General features: G+C 40.6%; 1 protein-coding gene and 1 pseudogene across 2 annotated transcripts in view; one reads left to right on the top strand and one right to left on the bottom strand.

Moving 5' to 3' along the window:
- Positions 1–27882, bottom strand: part of SLC9A7 (solute carrier family 9 member A7) — a 171683-nt gene that overhangs the window by 16885 nt on the left and 126916 nt on the right. Inside the window, exons 13-15 of the mRNA XM_053917054.2 lie at positions 24228–24287; positions 16413–16476; positions 1744–1826 (exon numbers count right to left, since the gene is read on the bottom strand). Of these exons, the coding sequence (XP_053773029.1) occupies positions 1744–1826; positions 16413–16476; positions 24228–24287 (207 nt within the window). The remainder of the gene's footprint in view (positions 1–1743; positions 1827–16412; positions 16477–24227; positions 24288–27882) is intronic.
- LOC112322372 (large ribosomal subunit protein eL6 pseudogene) lies at positions 5282–6206 on the top strand (annotated as a pseudogene). The gene has a single exon (XR_008425984.2). The product of XR_008425984.2 is annotated as a large ribosomal subunit protein eL6 pseudogene (transcript).

Genomic DNA, 27882 nt, shown 5'->3' with positions numbered 1-27882 from the left:
CTGAAAGACTGTCAAGAGCCAAGCAAGCAGCACTGTTCCCTCTCTGACCCCTTCCCCACATAAAGGGACGCAATGCAGTGATGTGAGCTACCCTGCCCTGACAAATATTTAATGCTCCACTTCTTAGTATGTAACAGGTGTGCCAAGAAAAATATGGCCCAAATTAAAGAACACATCAAAGCTCCCAAACCAGAACTAAGTGATTAAGAGATAGCCAACCTATCAGATGCACAGTTCAAAACACTGGTAATCAGGATACTCACAGAAATGGTTGAGTATGGTCCCAAAATAGAGGAAGAAGTGCAGGCTATACAAAGTGAAATCAAGGAAAATGTATAGGGAACCAACAGTGAAGGGAAGGAAACTGGGACTCAGATCAATGGTGTGTACAAGAGGGAACAAATAAACATTCAATCAGAACAGAATGAAGAAATGAGAATTCAAAAAAATGAGGAGAGGCTTAAGAACCTCTGGAACAACTTTAAATTTTCCAACATCCAAATCATAGGGGTGCCAGAAGGAGAAGAGGAAGAGCAAGAAGTGGAAAACTTATTTGAGAAACTAATGAAGGAGAACTTCCCCAATCTGGCAAAGGAAATAGACTTCCAGGAAGTCCTGGAAGCTCAGAGAGTCCCAAAGAAGTTGGATCCAAGGAAGCACACACCAAGGCACATCATAATTACATTACCCAAGATTAAAGATAAGGAGAGAATCTTAAAAGCAGCAAGAGAAAAGGAGAGAGTCCCCTACAAAGGAGTTCCCATAAGACAGTCAGCTGGTTTCTCAAAAGAAACCTTGCAGGCAAGAAGGGGCTGGAAGGAAGCATTCAAAGTCATGAAAGGCAAGGACCTCCATCCAAGATTGCTCTATCCAGCAAAGCTATCATTGAGAATGGAAGGGCAGAAAAAGTACTTCCCAGATAAGGTCAAGTTAAAGGAGTTCATCAAAACCAAGGCCTCATTATATGACATGTTAAAGGGACTTTTCTAAGAAATAGAAGAAGATCCAAACTATGAACAGTAAAATGACAACAAAGTGACAACTATCAACAACTGAACCTAAAACAAAAACAAAAACAAGCTAAGCAAACAACTAGAACAGGAACAGAACCACAGAAATGCACATCACATGGAGGCTTATCTGTGGGGAGGAGGCAGGGGAAGAATGGGGGACAAGGTACAGGGAAGAAGAATAATTGGTAGGTACAAAATAGACAGGGGGGGTTAAGAATAGTATAGGAAATGGGGAAGCCAAAGATCTTATATGTATGACCCATGGACATGAACTAAGGGAGGGGAATGCTGGTAGGAGGTGGGTGCAGGGTGGAGGGGAATAAAGGGGAGAAAAAATGGGACAACTGTAATAGTATAATCAATAAAATATACTTACAAAAAAGAAAAGAAGTTAGCCTCCCCACACTGCCCAAGCTCCACTTTCCTTCCTGACTACACCAATTTACCTACAAAGGCATATTCCCCTTGTACACAAACCTCTGAAGAACCACATGAGTCCACCAGGTTATGAGTGGACTAACCTAATGATGTACAGATGTTCCTCTTGGCCAGAGAGATGCTCACCAGGACTACCTCTGGTTGAATGGTCACTGCCAGAGTCCCAAGAGAGAGTCCCAGAATCCCACTGTAGTAGGCACACATCTTTCCTTACTTATCAGAAGTCATTCACTGGCAACTCAATAAGAGGATTTCACCATCAATGTTTCAGGGAAACCAGGTAAAAGGATACTTGTGGTCAAAGCTGTACCACAGCCTGAACAGCCACGCACTCTCCTGTTTTGTCCGGTTTCCTCCAGTGGAATCTGGACCATCCTAGGAACAAATAAAACATGCTTAGTTGTACAACAGGATTGAAATAAAGGGGAAAAGTTTTTTTAACCATAGTTTTAAATTATTTTGATATATATATGAAACAAACATCCTGTATCACCAGAGTATCAAAGTTACAAGGAGGACCAAAAAAACAGAATTCATTTCTAAAAAATTAAGTATTTGTTCTTACATGTTTAAACTTCAGTCACCTTCAAAGTACTCTCCATTTGATACAATGCACTGATAGCGATGTTTTTCCCACTGCTCAAAACTGTTTTTGAACTTGTCAATTTTGATACCTTTTAATGCTTCTGCTGTTTTATGTTTCACCTCTTTTACATCTGCAAACATTTCTCTTTGAGCACTTTTTTCATATGGGGAAACAAAAAAAAAGTCACTTGGGGCAAGATGGGGTATGTAGGGAGGGTGGAGCATGGGGTTCATGCCATTTTTGGTCAAAAACTGCTGAACACTCAGCATGGTGTGGGCAGGTACACTCATAAATCACCCATCATGAAATGAGCAAACATGTCGAAAGAGTCTTCAAAAAAAATTCAGTGAAGCCAGGAGTTACGGCCAAGATGGAGGCATAGGTAGAAATGCTTCACTTCCTCTCACAACTAAAAGAAGGATAACAGCCAATCTAAAACCAATAAACAACCAGAAGTGCCAGAAAAACAAACTGCATGGAACTCCGACAACCAAAGTGTTCAAGAAACATTCACCCAGATCAGTAGGAGTGGCGAGACAGGAGACAGGCAACCCAACAGAGAGGACAGGCCACAAGGCAGTGGACCACGTGGGTGAGGCGGGGCTGACTGAATGGGAAACTAAAGACTCAAAGCTAGCTGCAAACTACTGCAGGGGTTGCCGTGGCAGGAGAAACTCCCAGTCTCACAGGAGAGTTCGTTGGAAAGTGGGGATAGAATGAAGCAAGCAGCTAGCGGCATTGTTACCTTTCTGACCCCTTCCCCACAGACAACACCAGCTCACAACAACCAGGATTGTCCTGCCCTGCCGAATACCTAAGGCCCTGCCCCCTTACAACATAACAGTGTGCAGAGACAAAGAAATATGGCCCAAATGAAAGAACAGATCAAAACTCCCGAAAAAGACCTAAGTGACAAGGGCATAGATAACGTATCTGATGCAGAATTCAAACCACTGGTAACCAGGATGCTCACAGAACTGACTGAGCTTGGTTGCAAAATGAAGGAAGAAATAAAGGCTACCCAAAGTGAAATAAAGCAAAGTATACAAGGAACCAACAGTGAAGGGAAGGAAGTTGGGACTCAAATCAACAATTTGGAACAAAAGGAAGAAATAAACATCCAACTGGAACAGAATGAAGAAACAAGAATTTTAAAAAATGAGGAGAGGCTTAGGAACTGCTGGGACAACTTTAAGCTCTCCAACATCTGAATTATAGGGGTGCCAGAAGGAGAAGAGGAAGAGCAAGAAGTTGAAAACTTATTTGAACAAATAATGAAGGAAAACTTCCCCAATCTGGCAAAGGAAATAGACTTCTAGGAAGTCCTGGAAGCTCAGAGAGTCCCCAAGAAGTTGGACCCAAGGAAACACATACCAAGGCACATCATAATTACATTACTCAAGATTAAAGATAAGGAGAGAATCCTAAAAGCCACAAGAGAAAAGGAGAGAGTCCCCTACAAAGGAGTTCCCATAAGACAGTCAGCTGGTTTCTCAAAAGAAACCTTGCAAGCAAGAAGGGGCTGGAAAGAAGCATTCAAAGTCATGAAAGGCAAGGACCTCCATCCAAGATTGCTCTATCCAGCAAAGCTATCATTGAGAATGGAAGGGCAGAAAAAGTACTTCCCAGATAAGGTCAAGTTAAAGGAGTTCATCAAAACCAAGGCCTCATTATATGACATGTTAAAGGGACTTATCTAAGAAAAAGAATAAGATCAAAGCTATGAACAGTAAAATGACAACAAATTCACAACTGTCAACAACTGAACCTAAAAACAAAAACCAACTAAGCAAACAACTAGAACAGGAACAGAATCAGAGAAATAGAGATCACATGGAGGGTTATCAGTGGGGAGGGGGAGGGGAAGAATGGTGGGGGAAGGGTACAGGGAATAAGAAGCATAAATGGTAGGCATAAAATAGATGGGGAAAGGTTAAGAATGGTACAGAAAATGGAGAAGTCAAAGAACTTAAATGTATAACCCACGGACATGAATTAAAGTGGGGAAGGCTGGAGGGCTGGGGGGTACAGGGTAGAGGAAAGATAAAGGGGAGAAAAATATGGGAAAACTGTAATAGCATAATCAATAAAATATACTTAAAAAATTCATTAAAGCCAAACACAGCCTCTCACAACAATGCCAGCCAGTGCACCGATACAGATGGGTTCCTAGAACACTCACCTAGCAGGGGGAGCGTGTACTACAAGGAGCCCACCCTCCAGAAGATAATTCTATTTTGGGGGGTCCCTCCTGTATATTGGGAGGTAATATTTTTAAAGGAAATTGAATAAATCCAAAAGGTAGGCAAATCAATCCCCAAAGTGAAACAGCTTGGTTATATCTGTGTGTAGATCAACTCAAAGTAATACAACATTTATTTTGGCATTCTTTTGTAATTTTCCCTGAAGTGCCTTTCAACAGATTAATTATTCTAAGTATTTTAGACCCTAACAGGCCAAAATTGATTTATAGAGACTATTAAAGAAAGCTTCTGTAAAACCAACTTTCCAGGTCCCCCGAAGCTGGTCTGAGTAAACCGTACTTGGTTGAATTTCCTGACAAAGCAGCCAAAGACTCTTGCTGGTCCTGACCCATGCACCTGCATTGTGTTCCCTATTGTGCAGTAACTTGCCTTACCTGCTTTAGGAAGATGGGGTGTTGGGCAGGGGAAATGGAGCCAGAACTACAATTTCTGTTCTTTTATCTACCCTCAAGTAGTAAGTTCCTTTACTACTCCTCTCATGCCTCTTCAATTCAAACATCCCCATCACTTAATTTTGATAATAACTGGCAAAATCAAACATTCATTTGAGATTTAAGAAATCTGTTCTGTGCAAGTATTATAAGCATGACAATTAATTTAAAAAGTGGATTGATTGCCGCAATTTGAAGGCACAGCTGGGGTTCTATCTTGCTGGATGACAAGCTCTGAGAGTGCAGACTGCCTGGGAAGCTCAGCCATTTTTATCATCATCCTCTTGAATGTTATATGGGGAGGCAACTCTGCAAGTGAGAGACAATCAGCAATAACCAAATAATAGTTTAGCCACAACTACAAGTAGTTCTAAATCACAGTGGGCATAAATTCTACCTGTAATAGAAATACAGGTTCTAGGACTACTTTGAGACCTCTGAGAAACTAAGCAGATAGGCGAGTAGAGGGAGGGACATCAGCATGCACTATTTAAATTCCTAATATTTCCAACGGTGAAGATTATTTAAAAAAATAATGTCCCCTCTTTTTCCCCATCTTGCAAGATGGCGGGTGAAAAAACTGAGAAGCCGGATGCTAAGGAGAAGAAACCCCAAGCCAAGAAGGCTGATGCTGGTGACAAGGTTAAGAAGGGTCACTCAAGGCCAAGACGCCTAAGAAGGGGAAGCCCCACTGCAGCCGAAACCCTGTCCTAGTCAGAGGAATTGGCAGGCACTCCTGGTCAGCTATGTATTCCCGAAAAGCCATGTACAAGAGGAAATACTCCGCAGCTAAATCCAGGATTGAAAAGAAAAAGAAGGAGAAAGTTATGGCTACTGAAACCAGTTGGTGGCGACAAGAATGGTGGTATCCGAGTGGTTAAACTTCGCAAAATGCCTAGATACTATCCTACTGAAGACGTGCCTAGAAAGCTGTTGGGCCACGGCAAGAAATCCTTCAGTCAGCACGTGAGAAAACTGCGGGCCAGCATCACTCCCGGGACCATTCTGATCGTCCTCACTGGGCACCACAGGGGCAAGAGGGTGTTTTTGCTGAAGCAGCTGGGCAGTGGCTTGCTACTTGTGACTGGACCTCTGGCCTTTAATCAAGTCCCTCTGCGTAGAACACACCAGAAATTTGTCATTGCCACCTCCACCAAAATTGATATCAGTGGTGTGAAAATCCCCAAGCATCTCACTGACGCTCACTTCAAGAAGCAGCAGCTGCGCAAGCCCAGACACCAGGAGGGGGAGATCTTTGACACTAAGAAAGAGAAATATGAGATTACGGAGCAACGCAAGGTTGATCAGAAAGCCGTGGACTCGCAAATTCTGCCAAAAATCAAAGCTGTTCCCCAGCTCCAGGGCTACCTCCGCTCTGTGTTTGCTCTCACAAATGGCCTTTATCCTCACAAAATGAAGTTCTAAATTTCTTTTGAAAAACCTAATTAAATAACTGATCTGTTAAAAAAAATAACATCCTCATGGTATTTAAGGAATGTTTAGTGACAAATACAGGATGGGGCAAAAGCAGGTTTAAAGTTGTCCATATGAAAAATAATACAATAATTAATAATACAAGAATAAACTGTGTTTCACATACTCACAACTATAAACCTACTTTTGTTCCACCCTGTGTGGAAATGGCTGAGTTAAATGGGCCCTTCTGTGGATGAGGAAATAAATACGACAGATTCCAGAAACCGATTTTATTTCACATTTTTATAACTTGTGTGGAAGAAAGAAGGCACAGAAATATCTCCATTTATAGACAACAATCATTCCGTTCAGGTAATTAACTGCTAGCCTAATGATAGCACTAGGGAAAGCGATAGGTTCTAAGCTGTCAGTTCTAAGTGTCTGCAGAATCTTACTGAAGAAAAATGAAAAAGGTGGTAAACATCATCAAGAAGGATACTCTAAACCATCAGGCACAAGACAAGTCCCCCAAAGCCAGTTTCATCTGCTCTCTAAAACAATAAAAGTGACAAACCCCTACTCTGTCATCCTCACCTCTGCAAAACCAAAATTCACTGGCATCAACTGAAACACTTAAGTTCTTGCCATCTCATGTCAAGGAAGCTACAGAACACTTACATAAGCCCCAAGAGGGACAATTAAAATGAGTAAAGCAAGGTAAATGCTGCTTTTTTGAAAACAAACTAACAAAAGTTCTCAGCTGCAAAGAGATATGCCTGCATTCCACAAATAAGATTAAGTAACCTCAGAAATGTAAGAAACCAAGAGATAGCCCTGAATGGTTACATGAGGTAAATTCAGGGCAAATAAAAAGTGCAACATTTTAATAGGGGTGTTAAATAACTTCTTATTGCAAGAGATGGTGCCAGAAGCATGATTCGGTTCAGGAGGAGCTTAGATAAATCTACATAGAGTGGGGTTTGGGGAAATCAGGGAGGGTCTGTGGAACAGGGGTAATTTTGTAAGCTGACCCAGAAGACAACCAACTGCTTCATAATTTGATTTAGGCTGTTATTTATCACAAACAAGCCAGTGGAATCCTTCCTGTGGGGGCTGAGCAGCACAGGACTGAGCAGGTGTCAGTATGGGTGCATGCTGACCCCCCTTCCCCGCTCCATTTGCAGACTCTTGGATTTCCATTCAAGTGCTACACCCATAGAAAAATCAGGAACTTGCTCTGTCACCACACCCCTTCTCAAAACCTGCATTCCCACCAGGAGGGTTCACACCCCCATATCTTTAGCTCAGGCTGCTTGTAGAACTTGGAACACCCTGTGTTCCTCTCACCTTCTCCTGCCCATGACACCTACCTGGCCAATTCCTATTCCCTTTTCAAGGCTGTGCACAAGGTTGTCTTTTCTGAGAAATGTTTCAAAGGCAAAAAAACACTCCAAGAGGTATAGGTGTAAACATCACAGTCTTTCTCAACAGACTGCCTGGTTCCAAATCCTAGCTCTATCCATGATGGTGTCATTGCCTCGCCGTGTGACTCTGGACAAGTTTAGATTGAAATATAATTGAAAGACAAATACTATATGATCTCACTTATAAGAGAAATCTAATTAACAAAATAAATGAGCAAAATAGAACCAGAGGCATAGAATCGTGGAACAGACTGACAGCTGTATGAGGGGAGGGGGGAGAGGGGACTGATTGAAAGAAGGTGAAAAGATCAGTTATAGAACATATATGCATGACCCATGGGCATGGATAATGGTGAGGGGACTGATTATGGAAGTGGGGGGCAGGCTGGGTGGAGGGGGGCAAAGGGGAAAAATTGGGACAATAGTAATAGCATAAACAATAAAATATTTTTTAAAATATATTAAATCAAAATAAAAAAGAAATATAATTGATATATAACATCAGGCAAGTTTACGGTGTACAATGTGTTGATTTCATACATTTGTGTCATGCAGTATAATTACCACTGTAGTGTTAGTTAACACCTCTATCAACTGAATAATTAGCATTTATTTTTTGTGGTGAGAACAATTAATACCTAGTCTCTTAGCAACTTTGTAGTTTATTATACAGCATTGTTGATATTCACTGTGCTGTGTATTAGATCTCCAGATGTTACTCATCTTTTAGTTACAAGTTTAAACCCTTAAACATCTCCCCCATTTCCCCAGCCCCTGGTAACCACCACTCTATTCTCTGTTCTTATGAATTACATGAGGGGCATGATTTTACTTTTTATTGACAATATTAATGAAAAAGCCCCTTCAGAAAATGAATACCACCAACTCTGCTTATTACCATTTTTTGGAGCATATAACAGTATCTATTTCTTCTACATTGACTAAGCACTGGCTCTGTCTGCCAGGCACCATGCTGGGTACTAGAAACACAAAGAGGAATGAGACCCAGCACCTGCGCCTTGAGCACATTTCCAGAGGGGGAGACAGAGAGATACATATATGGTCATATATGTGATGAAGGAAAAGAAAGCAGATTAAAGAACTGAGGGGTGGCCAAAGGTTCTATTTTCAAAATAATTTTTCTAGAAGTAGTAAATTTCTGAGTAGAACTGAATCTTAGTCTTAGAACTGAATTCTTATTGTTGAAAGATTTTTTTAAGTTAAGGTCATTACATTACTGAGAATGGCTTATGTTTTTTTCAGAGATGGAGCAGAATACCAGTTCCCCAAAGATTTCTATATCCTAATCACTGGAGTCTGTGGATATGTTATATTACATGGCAAAAGGGGCTTTGTAGATGGACTGAAGGTTTTACAGGTGGGTCCAAAGTAATCATATGGACCCTTAAAAGTGGACAAGGTGGGCAAAAGAGTCAGAGAGATGCGATGGAAGAAGATGCAGGAGAGATTCAAAGCATGACATGGACTTGCTTCACTGTTGCTGGCTTTGAAGATGGAGGAGACTATAAGCCAGAAAATCTGGGTGCTTCTAGGAGCTGACCTTGACGCCCCAGCCAACAGCCAGGGAGGAAACAGGGCCTCAGTCCTACAAAGGCATGAAGCTGAATTCTACCAATGACCTGAATGACCTGCAGGTGACAAAGCCCAACCCTGAAGATAACTTGATTTCAGTTTTGAGAGACCTGAAACGGAGAAATCAGTGGAGCCCACTAGACATGTGACCTACAGGACTGTAAGATTGTGTTGCTTTAAGCTGCTAAGTTTATGGTAACTTGTTACAGCAGGAATACAAAACTAATGCAAAACAAAAGAGTAAATAAACGATGCAACCAGATCTGGGTCTTCTTCATGTCCTTGGGATGGTGGGGTCAAAATTTCTCAAAAGTCAGATAAAAGGGCACAAAAATAAGGAACCAAAGAGCTCCCCAGCGCTTACTGCAGAATGTACACAACCCTCCTGGGAGCCTTTTTAAAATGAAGATTCTGATTCAGTGGGTCGAAGTGGGGCCTGAGAGTCTGCATTTCTAACAAGCCCTGATCATGCCCAGATTGCTGGTCTGTGGGGGCAATTGGAGCAGCAGAAGGATAGGTCTATAGTCCCTAGAAAAAAAGCAGATGAGGCCTTCCAGAAGCTCACCTCTGCCACTCTCCACCCTCACCCTTCCATCATCACACTGTCATGAAATTCTGAAGGATAAAGATTCATCTGGCTTGTTTGCAGATGTATTCACAGAACCTGAAAGAATGTCTGAAATATAACAGATGCTCAGTAATAGGACAAAAGCCACTTTCTCAGGCCCTCTTTCCCAGAGTTAGCTGGATGCCATAAAGCATGACTGACCCTAATTGTTTTATGAGCTCTTATCCTCAGAACTAGAAAATTACTGGAAGCGCCCTGAAGGCACTGAGGCTCCTGGAACTTATAGAACAGGACATACCAGACCACAATGACCACCAGACCCTGCACCTGAAGATAACATCGAAACAAGCTGCAGCCCAGCTGAAACATCCTGCTCTGCAACTGCTCCATTACCTGGCAAAACCTCAAAGCCCCCACCCCTCAGGGCTGGCGCTGGTGCTGGAGCCCATCACTTTCTTCTGCACTTTCTTCTCTTTGTGAATTCTTTCCCAGCCTGCATTACTGACCACCCTAACACTCAATAAGTATTTGTCAAATGAAATAAATTAATGTTAATTTTGAAATTTAAGGGGGAAAAAAGAATAGCAGAAAGGAGAAACAGGGGGCCCAAGGGAAGCAATTAGAAGAACAAAAAGTGTGGTGAGAGAGGAGTGAGAAAGTCAGCTTTTGAGGAAAGGTACTTCAGCAAGTGAAGTTAAAGATGTAAGTGACTGGGTATCAGATTTCAGCCTGGAGGAACACTGGAGGGAAACCCATAAACAAACAAATCCAACTTGCCCAGAAAGTTATATGCCAATGCAACTATAAACAGTTGATTTTCTGCAATTTTCACACTTGTGTACATGCACACACATGCAAACACACAGGTGCTGTAAGCACAGCGGTTTCCTTTCCTCCACATTCCACTAATATCCGGCTTGTGACCTTGTCCTGCTGAGATGATAAAGCCAGGATAAGTTCAGATTCGGGCTCCTAGCTAAGGCTCATCAATGAGTGCTCTTCTGTAAACTTGCGGAAGGAAGTGAATGATGTGTCTGCATGTCCAGCCAACACAAATCTCAGCTGGGTTTGGCATGAAACGTCCCCACTTGAATGGGGTGTGAGGCCACCTCCAGGCGTGGGCAGTTTGCCTCCAGCTGTGCTTGTTTTTGTTTTGGTTGCAAAGTCACCAAGACCTCAGAGAAACAAAGCAACCAAGGTTTTTGTTTTGTTTTGTTCTAATGAGTCAAACCTGGCAGGAACATGAAGCTAAAGTCTACCCACAATATTCTTATGCTTCCGTCAAAGAATATTGAATTAAGGACCTTAGTAAACACAGTTTACTAAGGACCCACTGCTTCCTTCAATATTCTTTGACGGAAGCATAAGAAACTTCTAGCCAATAGCTCCTTTCCTTTGCCCACATAAGCTAATATTCTACAGCCCTGTAGCCATGACTCTGTTTATAACCTTGATCTTCTAAAACCAGTGACGAAAAACTGTGCTCTCTATAAAAAATGCTTTCCCGTCAAATATCACTTATTTGTTTTTAGAAAGATTATTTAGCAAATGAGGTAAAGAGAACTGCCCTTTCTTTTCTAATGGAGAACAAACATCTGGACTTTTTCCACCTCTGATTTCACTTTTATGACAACACTGTGTGTGATCTGGATCCATTTCAGGGGAAACTGCAAGAACCCAGGGTTTCACCCAAAAATGAGAAGCCCATTTATTTCTCTGTTTTACTGTTTCTCATGACCACTCAGTATTCACAGCACTGCTGTTAGTGACTCACTGGACCAAAAAGGTCAGGCCAAGTAGATTTAGAGAAATGAGAAATTTTCTAGAAGGTGTCCTGGGGAACCAAACTTGAAGTTCTTCTTTTTTTTCCCCAGTCTGACAGCAATCTTGAAATGCCAATGGAACTGACTTTGGGGCCCCTTTGCATGACTGTGTGTGAGACTTGGAAGAAGGGAAGTTAAAGGGAAGCTGTGACACAATTCCTAGCTAGGCCTGGCCAATTGGGAGTGCAGCAAAAGTGGCTGCGCCCTTTTATACTTGGCCCAAAGGGTCCTCCAGGGAGCTGCCAGGAATACTGAGTCACTCAGTTTACCCATCCAGGAAGGTCTACCAACCTGGAGCAGGAGGCACTATCTTAGCTGTTACTGCATGAACTAAATGCACTGCCAGAACCCTCAGCACTTAGGACCCACTGCTTTCTAAAACATTTCCATGGAAATGTGACAGCAAGTATGTTACTGAGATTGGTTACAAGCCAACTGTCTCCATACACAGTTCCTATGAAATGTATAATAAGTTCAGATGCATAAAACCTACCAAACCATTTCCCTATTTCCTGTTATAGATGCTTGGGTCCAAAGGCAAGAGCAATGGCAACCAGCAAAAGGGCTGGGAGATGTATGACTGGTATGAACTGTCAAAATGAAATCTCTCTAAACCCTGGCTATCCAGCTGGAATTGGCCTGTTTTTCTTATAAAGTTAATCTCGACTGGCCATAGGTCTGTGGAGAATACATTGGAATAGGGCGGTCATATCCTACCAGAGCCATTGTTTTCCTTTCAGTGAAACGAAGACATCCATCACACTTTTTACCCAGGTTTCCTTGGGGGTGAGTCTCAAGATCTCCCAAACTGTTATACTCTAAATGAGTTTCCAAGTGCACAATTCCTGAACCCTGTTTACTAAGGTCCTTAATCAAAGCTAGAGTGGAACAGCAACTTTTCAAAAAAGAATTCATTGAAGCCATGTGTTCCCAACTGGCATAACAGCCAATTCTATTATAATCACAAAGGTCTTCTGAAGCACCACTGAAGTGGGTACCGAATCTCCAATGTAGCTCATTGAAAGCTCTTCCCAAAATGCCCAGAACTTTCAGAGGTCATGGCTTTGTGTCCCTTAAGGGGCATCAACACCAAGAATGCCTTATCAGGCTGTGACCACCCTCAAACACAAAGAAACCAGAAAAGTACCCCCTGGGTCCCACATAGCACATTTTGTAACACTTGTGACATGTAATTTGGTAGATGGACTCATTTAGAAGATCCTATGGAATGTGAAATATGTACACTGGCTTTAGGATGAAGTGCAATGACAAGTGTAATTCTAAGCTGGCTGGAAGATGATAGTGTACATAGGGGATCCTATAGACTCCACCAAAAAACTACTCGACCTAATAAGTGAATTTGGCAAAACAGCAGGATACAAAGTCAATATTCAGAAATCAAAGGCATTCTTGTACACCAACAATGAAACATCAGAAACAGAAATCAGGAAAAATATCCCATTTGATAGCAAAAAGAAAAATAAAGTACCTAGGAATAAACCAAACCAAGGAGGTAAAAGACCTGTACTCAGAAAACTACACAACGCTGAAGAAAGAAATTAAGGAAGACACAAACAAATGGAAGCATGTACCATGCTCATGGATTGGAAGAATTAACATCATCAAAATGGCCATACTACCCAAAGTGATTTATAGATTCAACGCAATCCCTATTAAAGTACCCATGACATGTTTCACAGATATAGAACAAACATTTCAGAAATTTATATGGAACCCCAAATGACCCTGAATAGCTGCAGCAATTTTGAGAAAGAAGAACAAAGCAGGAGGGATCACAATACCTGATATCAAACTGTATTACAAGGCCACTGTAATCAAAACCGCCTAGTACTGGCATAAAAACAGGCACATAGACCAATGGAACAGAATAGAGAGCCCAGAAATAAACCCAAATCCCTATGGTCAATTAATATTTGACAAAGGTGGAAGAAGCATAAAATGGAGTAAAACAAATGGTGTTGGGAGATCTGGACAGCTACGTGCAAAAAAATGAAACTCGATCACCAACTTAATGCCATACACAAAAATAAACTCAAGGTGGATAAAAGACTTAAATATAAGTCAAGACACCATAAAAGTCCTAGAGGAAAACATTGGCAGGAAAATCTCAGACATTCCACACAGCAACATCCTCACAGACACGTCCCCTGAAGTAAGGGACATAAAGGAAAGAATAAACAAATGGGACTTCATCAAAATAAAAAGCTTCTGCATGGCTAAATAAAACAGCATTAAAATGAAAAGAGAACCAACTGTATGGGAAAACATATTTGCCAATGATACCTCAGACAAGGGCCTGATCTCCAAAATATATAAAGAACTCACACGACTGCACTCCAGGAAGACAAACAACCCAATTAAAAAATGGGCAAAGGAATTGAACAGACACTTCTCCAAGGAGGACAAACGGAGGGCCCAGAGACATATGAAAAGATGCTCAGCATCACTAACCATCAGAGAGATGCAAATTAAAACCACAATGTGATACCACTTCACACCAGTCAGAATGGCCATCATAAACAAATCAACAAACAACAAGTACTGGCGAGGTTGTGGAGAAAAGGGAACCCTAGTGTACTGTTGGTGGGAATGCAGGCTGGTGCAGCCACTGTGGAAAACAGTATGGGATTTCCTCAGAAAACTACAAATGGAACTGCCTTTTGACCTGGCAATTCTACTGCTGGGATTATATCCTAAGAACCCTGAAACACCCATCCAAAAGAACCTATGCACCCCAATGTTCATAGCAGCACAATTTACAATAGCCAAGTGCTGGAAGCAACAACCTAAGTGCCCATTAGTAAGTGAATGGATCAAAAAACTGTGGTACATGCAGACAATGGAATACTACGCAGCAGAGAGAAAGTAGGAGCTCCTACCCTTTGCAACAGCATGGATGGAACTGGAGAGCATTATGTTAAGTGAAATAAGCCAGGCTGTGAAAGACAAATACCATATGATCTCACGTATAAGTGGAACCTAATCAACAAAACAAACAAGCAAGCAAAATATAACCAGAGACATTGAAATTAAGAACAATCTGACAGTAACCAGAGGGGAGCTGGGAGGGGATAATGGGGGGAAAGGGGGAAGGGCTTTCAGGAACAACTATAAAGGACACTTGGACAAAACTAAGGGGGTGTGGAAGCAGGGAAGGCAGGTGGGGATGGCTGGGGTGGGGAGGGAGTGGTGGGGGGTGAGTGCAGACAATTGTAATTGAACAACAATAAAATAACTAAAAAAACCAAAGCTCGCTGGAACAAAAAGAAACAATCGAGATGGTTTCACAGACAACATATGTATGTGGTCAGTGAAGCTTCGTACTGCATTGGTCCATCATGTTTGCATCTGCCCATCAAATACCTATTGAGCTCCCCAGGTGCCAGGCACTATGCTCAGCACTGGGTTCTTGATGCTGATCAAAATTGTTCTTGACTCATAGGGCAAATAATAACATTTTGGAAAAAAAATTCTGCTCTCATCATAACTCTCCTTCCTACCACTTGGCCTGCCCAGGAAATGCCAACCTGGGGAAGCAAAACCTGAACAAAACCTAGAGACAAAATCATCCTGCCAGCCCCACAACAGGGGTTACACGGCAGCATTAAAACCTGTCTATCACTTTGTTGACACTCTTGGCACTCAGAGGTTATGGTCTGTATCCCCTCCTCTTGAATCTGTGCCGGCCCTAGCAACTCATTGTAACCAATAGAAAGTCACAAAAGTGACGCTGTGAGACTTGCAAGGTTAGGTCAGAAAAGGCTATGTAGCTTCCACCTTGCTGGGACACTGGCTTTTGGAACTGTAAGTCATCATATAAGGGGTCCAGTTCCCTGAGCCCACCTGGAGAAGCCATAATTCAGTATTGTAGTTGGCTGTCCTGGTGTAAGTCCTCCCAGCCTAGGAGCCAGACATGGGAGCAAATCAACCTTGGGATGATTCCAGCCTCAGCTTCACCCAGGTAACCCCTGGCCTCATTCATGGAGCAAAGACAAGCCATCTGTACTAGGCGTTTTCCATATACCTGACCTAGAGAATCCATGAGTAGGAGAAATTGCTCATTTTCCCACATTTGGTGCAGTTTATTAAGCAGCAATAGTAAGTGTTGCAGATGACCAAACCAAGGGCCATCGACATTCTCTGCTGCAACAGCCACTCTTCCCTGTAGTCACACTAAATGCTGCCATAGGGTTCTTCCATTCACTGTCTCTACAGCTTCCCTCCCCCAGCTCTGTTCTATGCTGTCACTGCTGCTACTGCCCTGCGCAAGCCTTAACTGTTAGCCTTGCTGTGACCTTCAGCCCATATAGGGGTGAGGGCTGCTGTTCTGCCATTGGTGGGTTGGAGGGAAATGCAGAGAGCTTGGAAGATATAAGGCACTAGAAGAACAGGAAAGCCTGCAATCACATCCCTTTCCTTCCTTTGCCTGGGTACCACTGAGAGACTCAGAACAAGTTGCAGTGAACCAATCACTAATTTATCCAATGTATCCATTTGTGGAAGATAGGGAGTTGGGGACTTAGCTTAAACACTCTTTCTGGCCAGCCCACCCCCTTAATATGTTGCTTAAGAACACTTAAGCACCACTGGGTGAACACTGGGTTCAAATCATGGCTCCATTACTTTCTAATTCTCTGGCCTTATATAATTCACTGACACTCCCAAACTTCAGTTTCTAATCCATAAAATGGGAAATAGTACATACCTCATAAAGTTCTTGTCAAGATCACAATGAGGAAATTCATGTAAAGTGCCTGGTGTGTAGTAAATGCTCAATAAATTTTAGCTATTTTTAATAATGTCTTCCCTGGGAAGAAGCATGTCTTGTGACTTACCCCTTGTAAGACTTGAAAGCTGTCATTGTTGGGTGGTGGGTCTTGATCTGGGTCAACACCAACTCTATCAGTCACCAGGGAGAAAGACAAGGAGAAAAATGGAGAGTATTAGCTTGGACCATGGCAAGCTTTCTGGCTGAAAGGTGGCAAGAGGCTGACCATCTTCCTGAAGCAGAAGGAATGGGTATCTAAAAGAAGAGAGAGGCTGTCATGCAAATCATGAGAAAGAGATTATATACCACATCAGATCTCAGAGGGTTGGGGAAGCAGTAAGTCCTCTGTGCTTACACCCTGAGCAAGGCCTCTAGGGAACAGCACCAGCTGGCAACTGTTGATCTGCTTTCCTGCACCAGAGTGTCCATTATACAAATGTGGGTCCTGCTGCACCAGGTCTTTTCCTCTCTACTGCTTCTCACTATTGTCCTGACCTCCTTTTATTTCTCTGACCTTTTGTTATGAAACTTTTCATATATCCCAGGAAGTGTTGAATTTATTGTGAACACCTATATACCCACTACCTAGATTCTACCACTAAAATTTTGCTGTATTTTCTTTATTACATGTCTCTCCATCTCTCCCCCCATATTTTTTTTGATGAATTCAAATAAAGTTGCAGGAATCAGTACACTTCCTCTAAATACTTCAGCACGCATATATCTCAAAATGTTTATCCAGGTGTCCCCGCATCCTCCTACAGCAAAGATGACCTGAGGAGTCACACATGTGAGATGAACAACTAAACACAGAAAGCAAAAGCAAAGTGGCAAAATCAGCTTATAACAAATTCCGTAAATGTCTGTTGCCCTATGCATCTATTAATTCTTTATTCCTGTGCCTTCGTGATCCTGACATAGATGACATAGATAACGTGGGGAAATTAGGGAAAAAACAAAGATGCCGGGAGAATTCTCTGTCTTCCCTCACTCCTTCCAGTATCACAAAGAACATACGGTATTACACAGGTAAACTGAGAACACAGTGTTCAGCAGGTCTGATTTGAGCTTGAAGAGAGGTGCTGAATGGCCTTCTCTTCAAGCTCAAATGGCCTTCACCAGGGTGTTATCTGCAGTTCAGTACCAGGGTTCTTACTCCAATGAGCAGAGCAGCAGAAGCACAAAGCTCTGTGTGTGCATGCCTTATTATTCTTCCTCTCCTTTCCTCCTCCCCACCTGTGATGCCCAGGATATTTCTTGAGAAAAGATACTAATGGAAAAGGGGAATAGAAGACAACACAGATGCACTCCCCCCTCCAAAGCCAACCTCTCCTCTCTTATTCCAGGCTTGTCAAGCACTAATTAAAGGTGCATGCCCTTGGACAGGGTAGGTATAGAAGGAAAGGGAAGAGTTACCCCATATTTTTCGCACTGTTCTGAGCACTTAGTTAAAACCCATAGTGTACCCAGTGCCCAATTTCCTCCCCATGGGCCTGAGATTTAATGGGACCTTTCATGGTAAATTAGGTAGACTTTGCTATGTGTCTATAAGCTGCTTCTAGGCAGGAGTTTCTGAGGGCTGGAGGCTTGTCCTCGCAACTGGACATTATCCAAGGACTTTTAAGCAACAAATCTCACAGATATTTTTTGACATGAAATCCATCTACTCCAGGGGTCCCAGGACTGCACACAAAAGTTATACCAGAGCATCAGTGCACCCAAAGTGTCTAATGTACTAAAGTGGTAGGGGAGAGGTCACAACTTGAATTCCTAGCTGTTGATCCTGAACACTCACATATTTTGAGTCTCTTAATGTGTATTACACAGAGAAAAGTCTTCTATAGGGAAATTTTGTCAGCATTTATAAAACTAACAGCTAGGAATCCAACAATGGGCCTTGTTCTGTGGATTCTGTAAGCCACTTCATGATGGACTAATTGACTCAGATGAGCTCCCAGTGCACATTTAGAGGGACACAGTGCCAGTTACCCCAGGGTCTCCCAGTCAGCCTACCAGAACACCAGGTGACCAGACAGCCCTCAGCCTAACCACAGAGAGGCTATTGAAGGGCAGCAGCAACAAGTTTATGAGACCTGAATGGCCTGAAGTATATTATGCCCAGGAGTATGGCCATTCAGATCTGGTACTAATAATCTCTCTTTTCTGCACCATGAATTTTGAAACAGGTGCATTAGCCTTTGTATATGGCTTTCGTGTCAGTACAGATGAAACCAATTGACTGCAGCCTAGGTGAAACAGCGAGCCTATGGGTAGGAGCAAAGGTGAAGAGTGCCCTGTACTACAATGAAGAAAATAAAGTCAAATACAATAAAACTTGCCAAAGGAAATTTAGCCCCTCTATTCTTCTTACTGATCTCTACCGGGTGGGAAAAATATTGTTGAGCAAAAATGAAAATAAATTCTGTTCAACAAGAACTGCTTATAAAGACTAGGTTTTGACTATTTTCACTCAAGCCCTGGCAACATCTGTGGAACTCATCTATTCACCCTGGGCCCACGTGGCCAGGCTAGAATCAAAACAACAAAACACAAAACAATGAAATAATTGGATAAACTCATAAAATTAGAGCCACCCGAATCTCATCCCAAACTCAGGATGTTCAACATTTTGTTTGGGAGAACTTAAGAGTGCTCCTAGATCCACATTGTCCAATAGAACTTTTCTGCAATGATGGCAGTGCTCTAGATCTGTGCTGTCCAGCATGGTAGCCACCCGCCACATGTGGCCACTCAGCACTAGAAATATCATTAATATGACTAAGGAACTGCATTGTGTGTGTGTGTGTGTGTGTGTGTGTGTGTGAAATAAAATCCTTTTTATTTTCAGAAAGTCAATTCTACTGGCCACATTACCAAATTTATACACATCCCTACATCAAGGACTACAGGGGTTTTTTAAAGTATTTTTTATTGATTATGCTATTACAGTTTCCCCAATTTTCCCCCTTTATCCCCCCTCCACCCTGCCCTCTCCAACCCTCCAGCATTCCCCCTACTTAATTCATGTCCATGTGTTGCACATATAAATTCTTTGACTTCTCTGCTTCCTACAACATTTTTACCTCTCCCCATCTATTTTATGCCTACTAATTATGCTTCTTCTTCCCTGTACCTTTTCTCCCCTATTCCTCCCTTCCCCCTCCCCACTGAAATCCCTCCATGTGATGTCCATTTCTCTGATTCTGAGGAACTGCATTTTAAATTTTATTTAGTTTTAATTAATTAAAAACTAAATTTAAATAGCTACATGTGGCTAGTGCCTACCAAATTGGACAGTGAAGTTTCTAGAAGGTACTAATTCCAGCCACATCTCTCTAGCATCACTCTTTTCTCAACTAAAAAAGTGACAACTTTCTCCTACCTTTTGCATTCTCAGTGATAACACCCAAGATACCTGCCGAGATCCTGCAGAGACACAATCCCAAGTGCCAGAAATATGAAGTAAAACTTTGCTCAAACTGATTAGACAATGGAGAGACTCCTCATTTCATCAATATATAAAATAAATCTGAAAACTCTCTGAAAGCTCTTCTTTGCAGATAAATGTCATTTTATAAACATGAAAGGAATGACAGAATTGGAAAATCACTATTTTCCACTCCTAGTAAAATAACTGTTTCAAGCAAGGGTCATCAATGGATGATTTACAGTAGGTAAAAGGTTGTTTGCAGTCTGGCTATTCATATGGTATCAAAGGATCGCTGTACAGATTGCTTTTATAACAATTGTTGTTCTCTATGCACCCCAATGTTCATAGCAGCACAATTTACAATAGCCAAGTACTGGAAGCAACCTAAGTGCCCATCAGCAAATGAGTGGGTCAAAAAACTATGGTATATTTACACAATGGAATTCTATGCAGCAGAGAGAAAGAAGGAGCTTATACCCTTTGCAACAGCATGGATGGAACTGGAGAGCATTATGCTAAGTGAAATAAGCCAGGAGGTGAGGGACAAATACCATATGATCTCACCTTTAACTGGAACATAAGCAACAGAAGAAAAAAGCAAACAAAATATAACCAGAGACATTGAAGTTAAGAACAATCTAACAATAGCCAGGGGGGAGTGGGGAGGGGACAGTGGGGAGAGGGTATTACAGGAAATACTATAAAGGACACATGGACAAAACCAAGGGGGAGGGTGGAGGTGGGGGAGGGAGGTGGGTTTGGCTGGGATGGGGTGAAGGGATGGGGAGAAAAGGCATACAACTATAACTGAATAACAATAAATTTTTTTTTAATGTTGTTCTATGTGAAATAAGCCAGGAAGTGAGAGACAAATACCATGTGATCTCCTCTATAAGAGGAACCTAATGAACAAAACAAACAAATGAGCAAAATAGAACCAGAGGCACAGAAACAAGGAACAGACTGACAGCAACCAGAGGTGAGGGGGTTAAAGGAGGAAAGAAGGGGAAGGGTTTAGTCAAGGAACATGTATACAGATTACTTCTTAGTTACATAGGAAAAATGACACCTTTACAGGGGAGAAACCTGGGGTCTAAAGCGATCAAGTTTAGCATCACCAATAAAGGTCAGACTGGCAATATGCAGCACATGATAAGATGCGACAAGAAATGTGTAACATCAGCCCTGGCCAGTGTGGCTCAGTGGATTGAGTGCTGGTCTGTGAACCAAAAAGTCACTGGTTTGATTCCCAGTCAGCGCACATGCCTGGGTTGTGGGCCACGTCTCCAGTAGGGGACACGTGAGGGGCAACCACATATTGATGTTTCTCCCCCTCTTTTTCCCTCTCTTCCCCCTATCTAAAAATAAATACATAACATCTTTTTAAAAAACAAATGCATAATATCACCTTTACAATTTTTTTTTCAAAAATGATTATCTCTAGTCATGAGGAAAACAAATCATAAAAATCCAGATTGTGGGAATTCTGTGAGACAATTGTCCTGAATACTTAAAAAACTCAGTGTTGTAAGACACACAAAAAATGGGGTTGAGTATTGTTTCAGACTGAAAGAGATTAAAGAGACATGACAACCAAAGCAAACTTTGATTGGATCCTGTCTCCAGTGTGTGTGTAAAATTCATATTACTTTTTCTCAGGTATGATAAAGGTATTGTGATCATGTAGGGACATTGGATTCCTAGGAGATACATGCTGCAGTATTTAGGGTTAGAAAGTCATGGTATCTACTATGCACTATGAAGTACTCTGAAGTGGCTGAGAGAGAGCGAGAGAGTGAAAATGACCAAAAAATATGATAAAATGTTAACAATTGACACATCAAGGTTAGAACTTGGGTATTCATTGTTCCATTCTTTCAAGTTTTTTACAGATTTAAATTTTTTCACAACTAAAAAAGAGGACTATTTAATTATATCCTTGGTGAAAATAAAAGAGGAATATTTAATTATATCCTTCTTGAAAATGTTTCAAAAACACATCAGTATTTTTCTTGGCTCTCTAATCTACTATTATTGATGATTCAGGATCTTGTATTATTTTGGGGTGTGTGAAAACCACAAATTGTGAAGATTCATGGACACAGGTACTATAATAGGTAAATATAGGTAATAGATAAATAGCTAGATATAGATTCTAGTAATAATGTAGCTTTCCTTTCCAGATAAATCCTGGAAATACTTTGTTCAGATTCTCCTAAAAGGAAAAGGCAAGGAGAAAAATGATAGTTAATTGAAACATAGTTAATCAAATTCCAACAAATTGAGCCATCTTCTGATCTTGTTGAACCCATCCCCAGGAAATCCTCAGTTCTAAGGACATTACTACCCAGCATCCACTTTTCTTGCTTTTACCTACCTCTGCCATGGAAGTTCTGACCCTTGCTGTTGCCACTTGCCATCAACTACTGTCTGAGATGCAGTTCAAGCTCCTGACAGCATGGAGCCTAAAAGGAGCCTAAGAGGACCTCCTGGGCCTTCCCACAGGCAGAGAAACGTGGGAGGCCTCTGCTCCTGGTATAAGTGCTGATAGATTTCTGTGGAAGGAAACAAAGACCTACTTCCCGGACTGCTGCTGCCTTTTTAAATAACAGAAAAAAACAGACGAGGGGCCATGAGACTCAAATGGTGTTGTGTGATTTCTTTCTCCATTTGAGGCTGTTTACTTTACAACAATTTAATAATTACCTTCCTGACAGGGTTGAGGACCCCTCGGACCAATCTCCTAGGATGACAGTGGACCACCACAAGGAGCCTTGCCCTTGGGGCAGAGCTCAAAACCAACCTGGTCTCTGGAGGCAGGAGATTAAGCAATGGGCCAGGGTGTTTGGGGTGTTCTGGGCAGCAAGAAAGTCCAGGCACAGTATTTTGGTATAATGCCTCAGAAGACTTGGGGGTTCTCTGACTTTCTGAAATTCCTAGTTTCAGGCAACTGTCCACAATATACATTTCTCTTCTGACCCACTGTAATGCTTTGAACTTTGTGTGCTGTTTTACTATATCATATTTTAGCATTGCCCTGATACATCAGGGTTGAGCTCATCAGAGCACATACAACAGTCTTTTCTTCTGGAATAACTGAATTATCCTTATTTTCATTAAGAATGAAGCAAATGTGAAAATCTCACACCAAATGAGAAAGTAAAGCAATCAAACAGATGTGCTCATTCTAGAATGATTAAATACAAAAAATGAATAATTTCCCTTCTGGTATAATATGTACCTTCTCACTAACTGCCATATAAAATGCCATAAAACTGAAGAAATTTGAGAACTTCTGAAATTTACAAATTTAGAACTACTTTAATTGATAGTTTTTTTAAAATTTGAATGGCAGAGATCCTAAATAATTTGAGGACTATTAGACACATACCTTCATACAAAACCTTGAACAACAGATCAGAATCTGAATTCTCTCATGTCCCAAGTGTAATAATCGGCACTTTGCCTGAAGAAACTTCCTTCTTAAAGGTGGAATATTTCAAAGGAGAGGGTTTCCTCTGCAACTTAATCAGTGTCTGAAGTCAGATATCCCAAAATTAATGTGTACGTGTGTATTTTTAAACAGTAGAAAAAAGTTAAAACCCAGAAAGCTTAAATGCTTCAATTAACTTTCTGTGTCATTATGGAATGCATCCAGGGCCTAGATCCGTGTATGGCTGCTTTCGTCACCATGCTCAAACAGTGAAATACTTTCACAATGCCAAGAACAAAGTTCAAGCTTATTTTGCACTTGAATTATTGACCAGCACACAAAACCAGATCAGGAAGAAAGCAGGTGAGTTAAAGATACAGAAAGGAAAGAATATTAAAGTCTTTATTCTGATTGCCCAACATCACCACCGTTAAGCATAATCAAATCAAAAACTTGGATGCACACTGAGAAACAAATTGCATTAGAAGAGCCTTTAATTATCTTCTGGCTTAAAAATGCCTGCTTTTCGTATCTTCTGATTCACCATGATAATGTACAAATACACAAAAACACATTTAAAAAACTAAAACAGTACTTAATTAAGATGGTATGAGCCATATCCCAACCATGGCTGAGATATAAAATTCTAGTTCTCTTCATGAGTTAGAAGCCTTGCTTATTAGAAAATTAGCAGAATTTTGTGGGGAAAGTATTTGTGGCTCTGCAAATGTGGTGCTCTGAACACTAAGCTCAGTTGTACAAAGAGACACATGCCAGCGTTGTCCAAAATGCAGGGCATTGGGACATAATCTCAGGAACATTGATACATCAAGCAGCCCAGAGAAAGAGTGGGAGAATTATTAGAGTTGACCTGACCTCTTGCCCCTTTGCTAAAGGGGGCAAGGGATTGGTACACACAGGAAGAAAGAGACAAACAGCACAAAGAGAAACATCTCAGATTAGAAAGATGAGAAAAGCCAGGCCCGGTTAATTTGTTTAAGAGGATGCCCTCGTGTCACCTGAAGTACTGCCAGCGGTGTTCATTCTGGTCCTCCTCGAAGGGCTCCTCGACGCCAACTCTGGGCAGCAGAAGAAGCGAATGTGAGTGTGACAGGGACAATACGGGAGCCAAGGGCTCTGGACATATGACCTGGACCATGTCCATCAAAGAACGGACTGTGTCATTTTAAACATAAATCCATACTCTCTCTTAAACTATTCCTGCTGTCTAAAATTCAGTCAGAGAGGCCACTAAATTCACATTTAAAGCAACAAAGTTATGAGCCAGGCCAAAATTAAGACCAATTAGGAATGAAGATAAGCCTCTCAAATATATAATGAAATGAAATCTGAGGAATAAATGCAACTCACAGGAAATGAATTTATACGATTTTTTCAAGAACACCTCTGTTTCATAAAGCAAGACACAGCCATACAAAAATAGAAAACAAAGTTGTTACTGAACACATATTTGAAGTGTTCACACATATTTTTACACATATTTGACAGAAAGAGCAAAAAGCACTATATTATTGAAAACAGCAACAATACTTAAGAAGCAAAGATGGCCTTTTTTTCTAAACAAGTATATCACATTGTCCATGTGTTCAACTTGAAGGTCAGGGACCTATCTTTTGCTATTGTCTTTACCTTGTGACCTTAGAGTTCACATAGTCCATTTTTTAACTTCCTTATTAATCACAGAGACAAACTTAACAGTTTGAGTGCTGACCTCTATCCACACGATACCAGTAAACACCCACCCACCCTAGTGCAATCACAAATGTCTCCAGACATTGTAAAATGTCCACTGGTAGGAAAAATTGCCCTCAGTTGGGAATAACTGGATTAAATCATGTATTCTCAATGGGGGGTGTGTGTGATATTGCCTCCATGAGTGTGAAAATTGGTTCTTGTAGGACAAAAAAATGTGTTCAGGCATTACAATAGTTTGTAGCTTCTAAAACACCACAGTACATAAATAGATACATAGTAGATCTGTGGTGTTGAAATTTCTTAAAAGGAAAAATAACTGTGGTATTAAAATTTTACTGTGGTATTAAAATTGGGGAAAACATTTTTGATGGCTCCTTAGGGGGGCAATAATGAAAAAATGGTTGAGAAACACTGTGGCAGACATGCCAAAATTCTCATGCTACTAATATCCTCTGAGATATGCAAGTGAGTAGGTGATGCTTCTTAAAGTGGTACTTATAGTTAGTCACACATTCAGACTGCGACTTATTCAGACTCTATATCACCATAGTATTAAAAAATTATAACAAATTCCAGAAAAGCAAGGTACATTCCATTAATGTAAGATTCACTAGTAATAATAACAATAATTGTAGTAGTAGTGATACTATGATTAGTAATGATAATATAATAGCTAAAATATAATAAATGTTTACAATGTGCCAGATGGTACATTTAATAAGAAAATTCTTTGTCATATTTATTAATTATCACATTTTGTTCTCACACTATTGTCATCCCCATTTAACCAGTGAGGAAACTGGGAGTTGCAGAGGTTAAATGAGTTGCCCAAGATCACAAAGTTAGAAAATGGTGGAACCAAGATTGCAACTGAGTCTGTTAGACGTCAGAGCCCCAGCTCTTCACATTCCAGGATATTGCCTTTGATTACAAGTTGTCATCTTGAACCTCTTTAAGAATATCGGTTACAAATGAAATTACATAAAGAGCTCAGGGCTTCTCTCAGCCCTAATTCCTTATGTTATCTTACAAAGAGCTTTATCATAAATTCTCAGTCTAATAGGATTATAGAGCACAGAGTATCATAAATTCTCAGTCTAATAGGATTATACAGCACAGAGTGTCCTAACTTGTCCTTGCGTGACTGTATTACTGCACTCCAGGACAGGAAGGTTACCTGTTCATTTAGCTGCCTGGGTATGAGCCATTCAACCCTCCAACATAGCCACCACTTCATCTGTGTGTCACTTAATCTGGGGACTCCAAGAAGACAGCCACCATGCCACCGGTTGCACTCAGGACATACATAAGGCTTATCTGCTGAAATAATCCTGTGATCATATCTTTAAGTTGCCAAAATTTGTCCTTTGTGAATAACAACACTTGCTCAAGAGACTAAGAAAAATAATATGTAGTTTGTGCATTAACAGAAAGCAATACAGGCATTTTGTTATCCTGTTTTAAAATACCAACCAGAAAATATCAAATTAAAAAAGATAAGTTGGATTTCTGGAGAGCAGTGACCTGGCTTTGGATTTTTGGTTATACTGATTTTTATTTTATACACACATTAGAAATCAGCCACAGTTAAAAATCACAGATAACTCCTAATTATTTATGGTGGAACTGTGAGTCCTACTTTGGACTTCTGACTTCTGAGCAGGCCCTCTGTCAACAGCCTGAAGAAGTAAAAACTAAGTAGGTATTGATCTTACTGAGGTCACAGAGGTCAAAATACCATGCTGAATTTTAGGGGGTTTCTGAATCAATTTACAATAAAAACCTGATTTATATAAACGATTTGTGGTCTTTAAGTAACACAACAAGCCACAAACCAGAAAAGCCAATCAGTTTCATTACCTTATTTAGGAGGGAATTTCTTTTGATGTAATCTCTGTAAATGTCAGTTTCTATACTTAATATATACAACATATATTATAATTAATATTATATATTTTATATGTTATATAATATATGCAGTGGACTGACACCATATATATATTTTTACCAATGGCAACTTTGCTTCATTATGTTATCTGGGTAGAGTTGCACAGAGAGAAGAAAATAATAAAGATAGGAGCAGAAATCAATGAGGTTGAAAATAAAAACAATACAGAAAATCAATGAAATAAAAAACTAGTTCTTTGAATAAGATTGACAAACCTCCAGTACGACAAAGAAAATCAGAGAGAAGATACAAAGTAACAATGTCAGAAATTACCAGTTACCAAATTACCTATATCCGTGATATTACAGGATAGCATTATAGCTCTCACAGACATCAAAAGGATAATAAGGTAATGCTATGAACAGTAGAAATGTTACAACTTAGATGAAACAGACCAATCTCACAAACTACCATAACTCACCCAATATGAATAGATAATCTTAATAACCATATTAAAGATATTGGCTTCATAATTTTAAAATCTTTGGAAAAGAAGTCTCTAGGACCAGATGGTTTTACTGGAGAATTCCATAAAACTTTCAAGAAGAATTAACACCACTTCTACACAATCTCTTCCAGAAAACAAAAGAGTAGGGAACATGTCCCAGCCCATTTTGTCATGCCAGATATCCTGATTCCAAAAAAAAGACACAGGCAGTATGACAAAAGAAAACTACAGACCAATATCCCTCATGAACACAGACAGAAAAAATCTTTAAGAAAATATTAGCTAATAAAGTTTGGCAATATGTACAAAATTTATACATAACAAACAAATGGGGTTTGTTTTGGACAAGTGAGGCTGGTTTGATATTTGAAAAGTAATCAGTGTAACCCACCATATTAACATGGTAAATGAGAAAAATACTATATGATCATATAAATTTATTCAGAAAAACCATTTGATAAAATTCAACATGTTTGTTATTTTAAAAAATCACATAAACCAAGTAATAGGAACTTCTTCAACTTGATGACAAACATCTACAAAAACCCTACAGATAACATCA

The sequence above is a fragment of the Desmodus rotundus genome, chromosome X (genome assembly GCF_022682495.2).
Source record: "Desmodus rotundus isolate HL8 chromosome X, HLdesRot8A.1, whole genome shotgun sequence".
Classification (NCBI taxonomy): Eukaryota; Metazoa; Chordata; class Mammalia; order Chiroptera; family Phyllostomidae; genus Desmodus; species Desmodus rotundus.
Note: the sequence above shows the minus strand (reverse complement) of the source record. Positions and strands in the feature narration are given on the sequence as shown.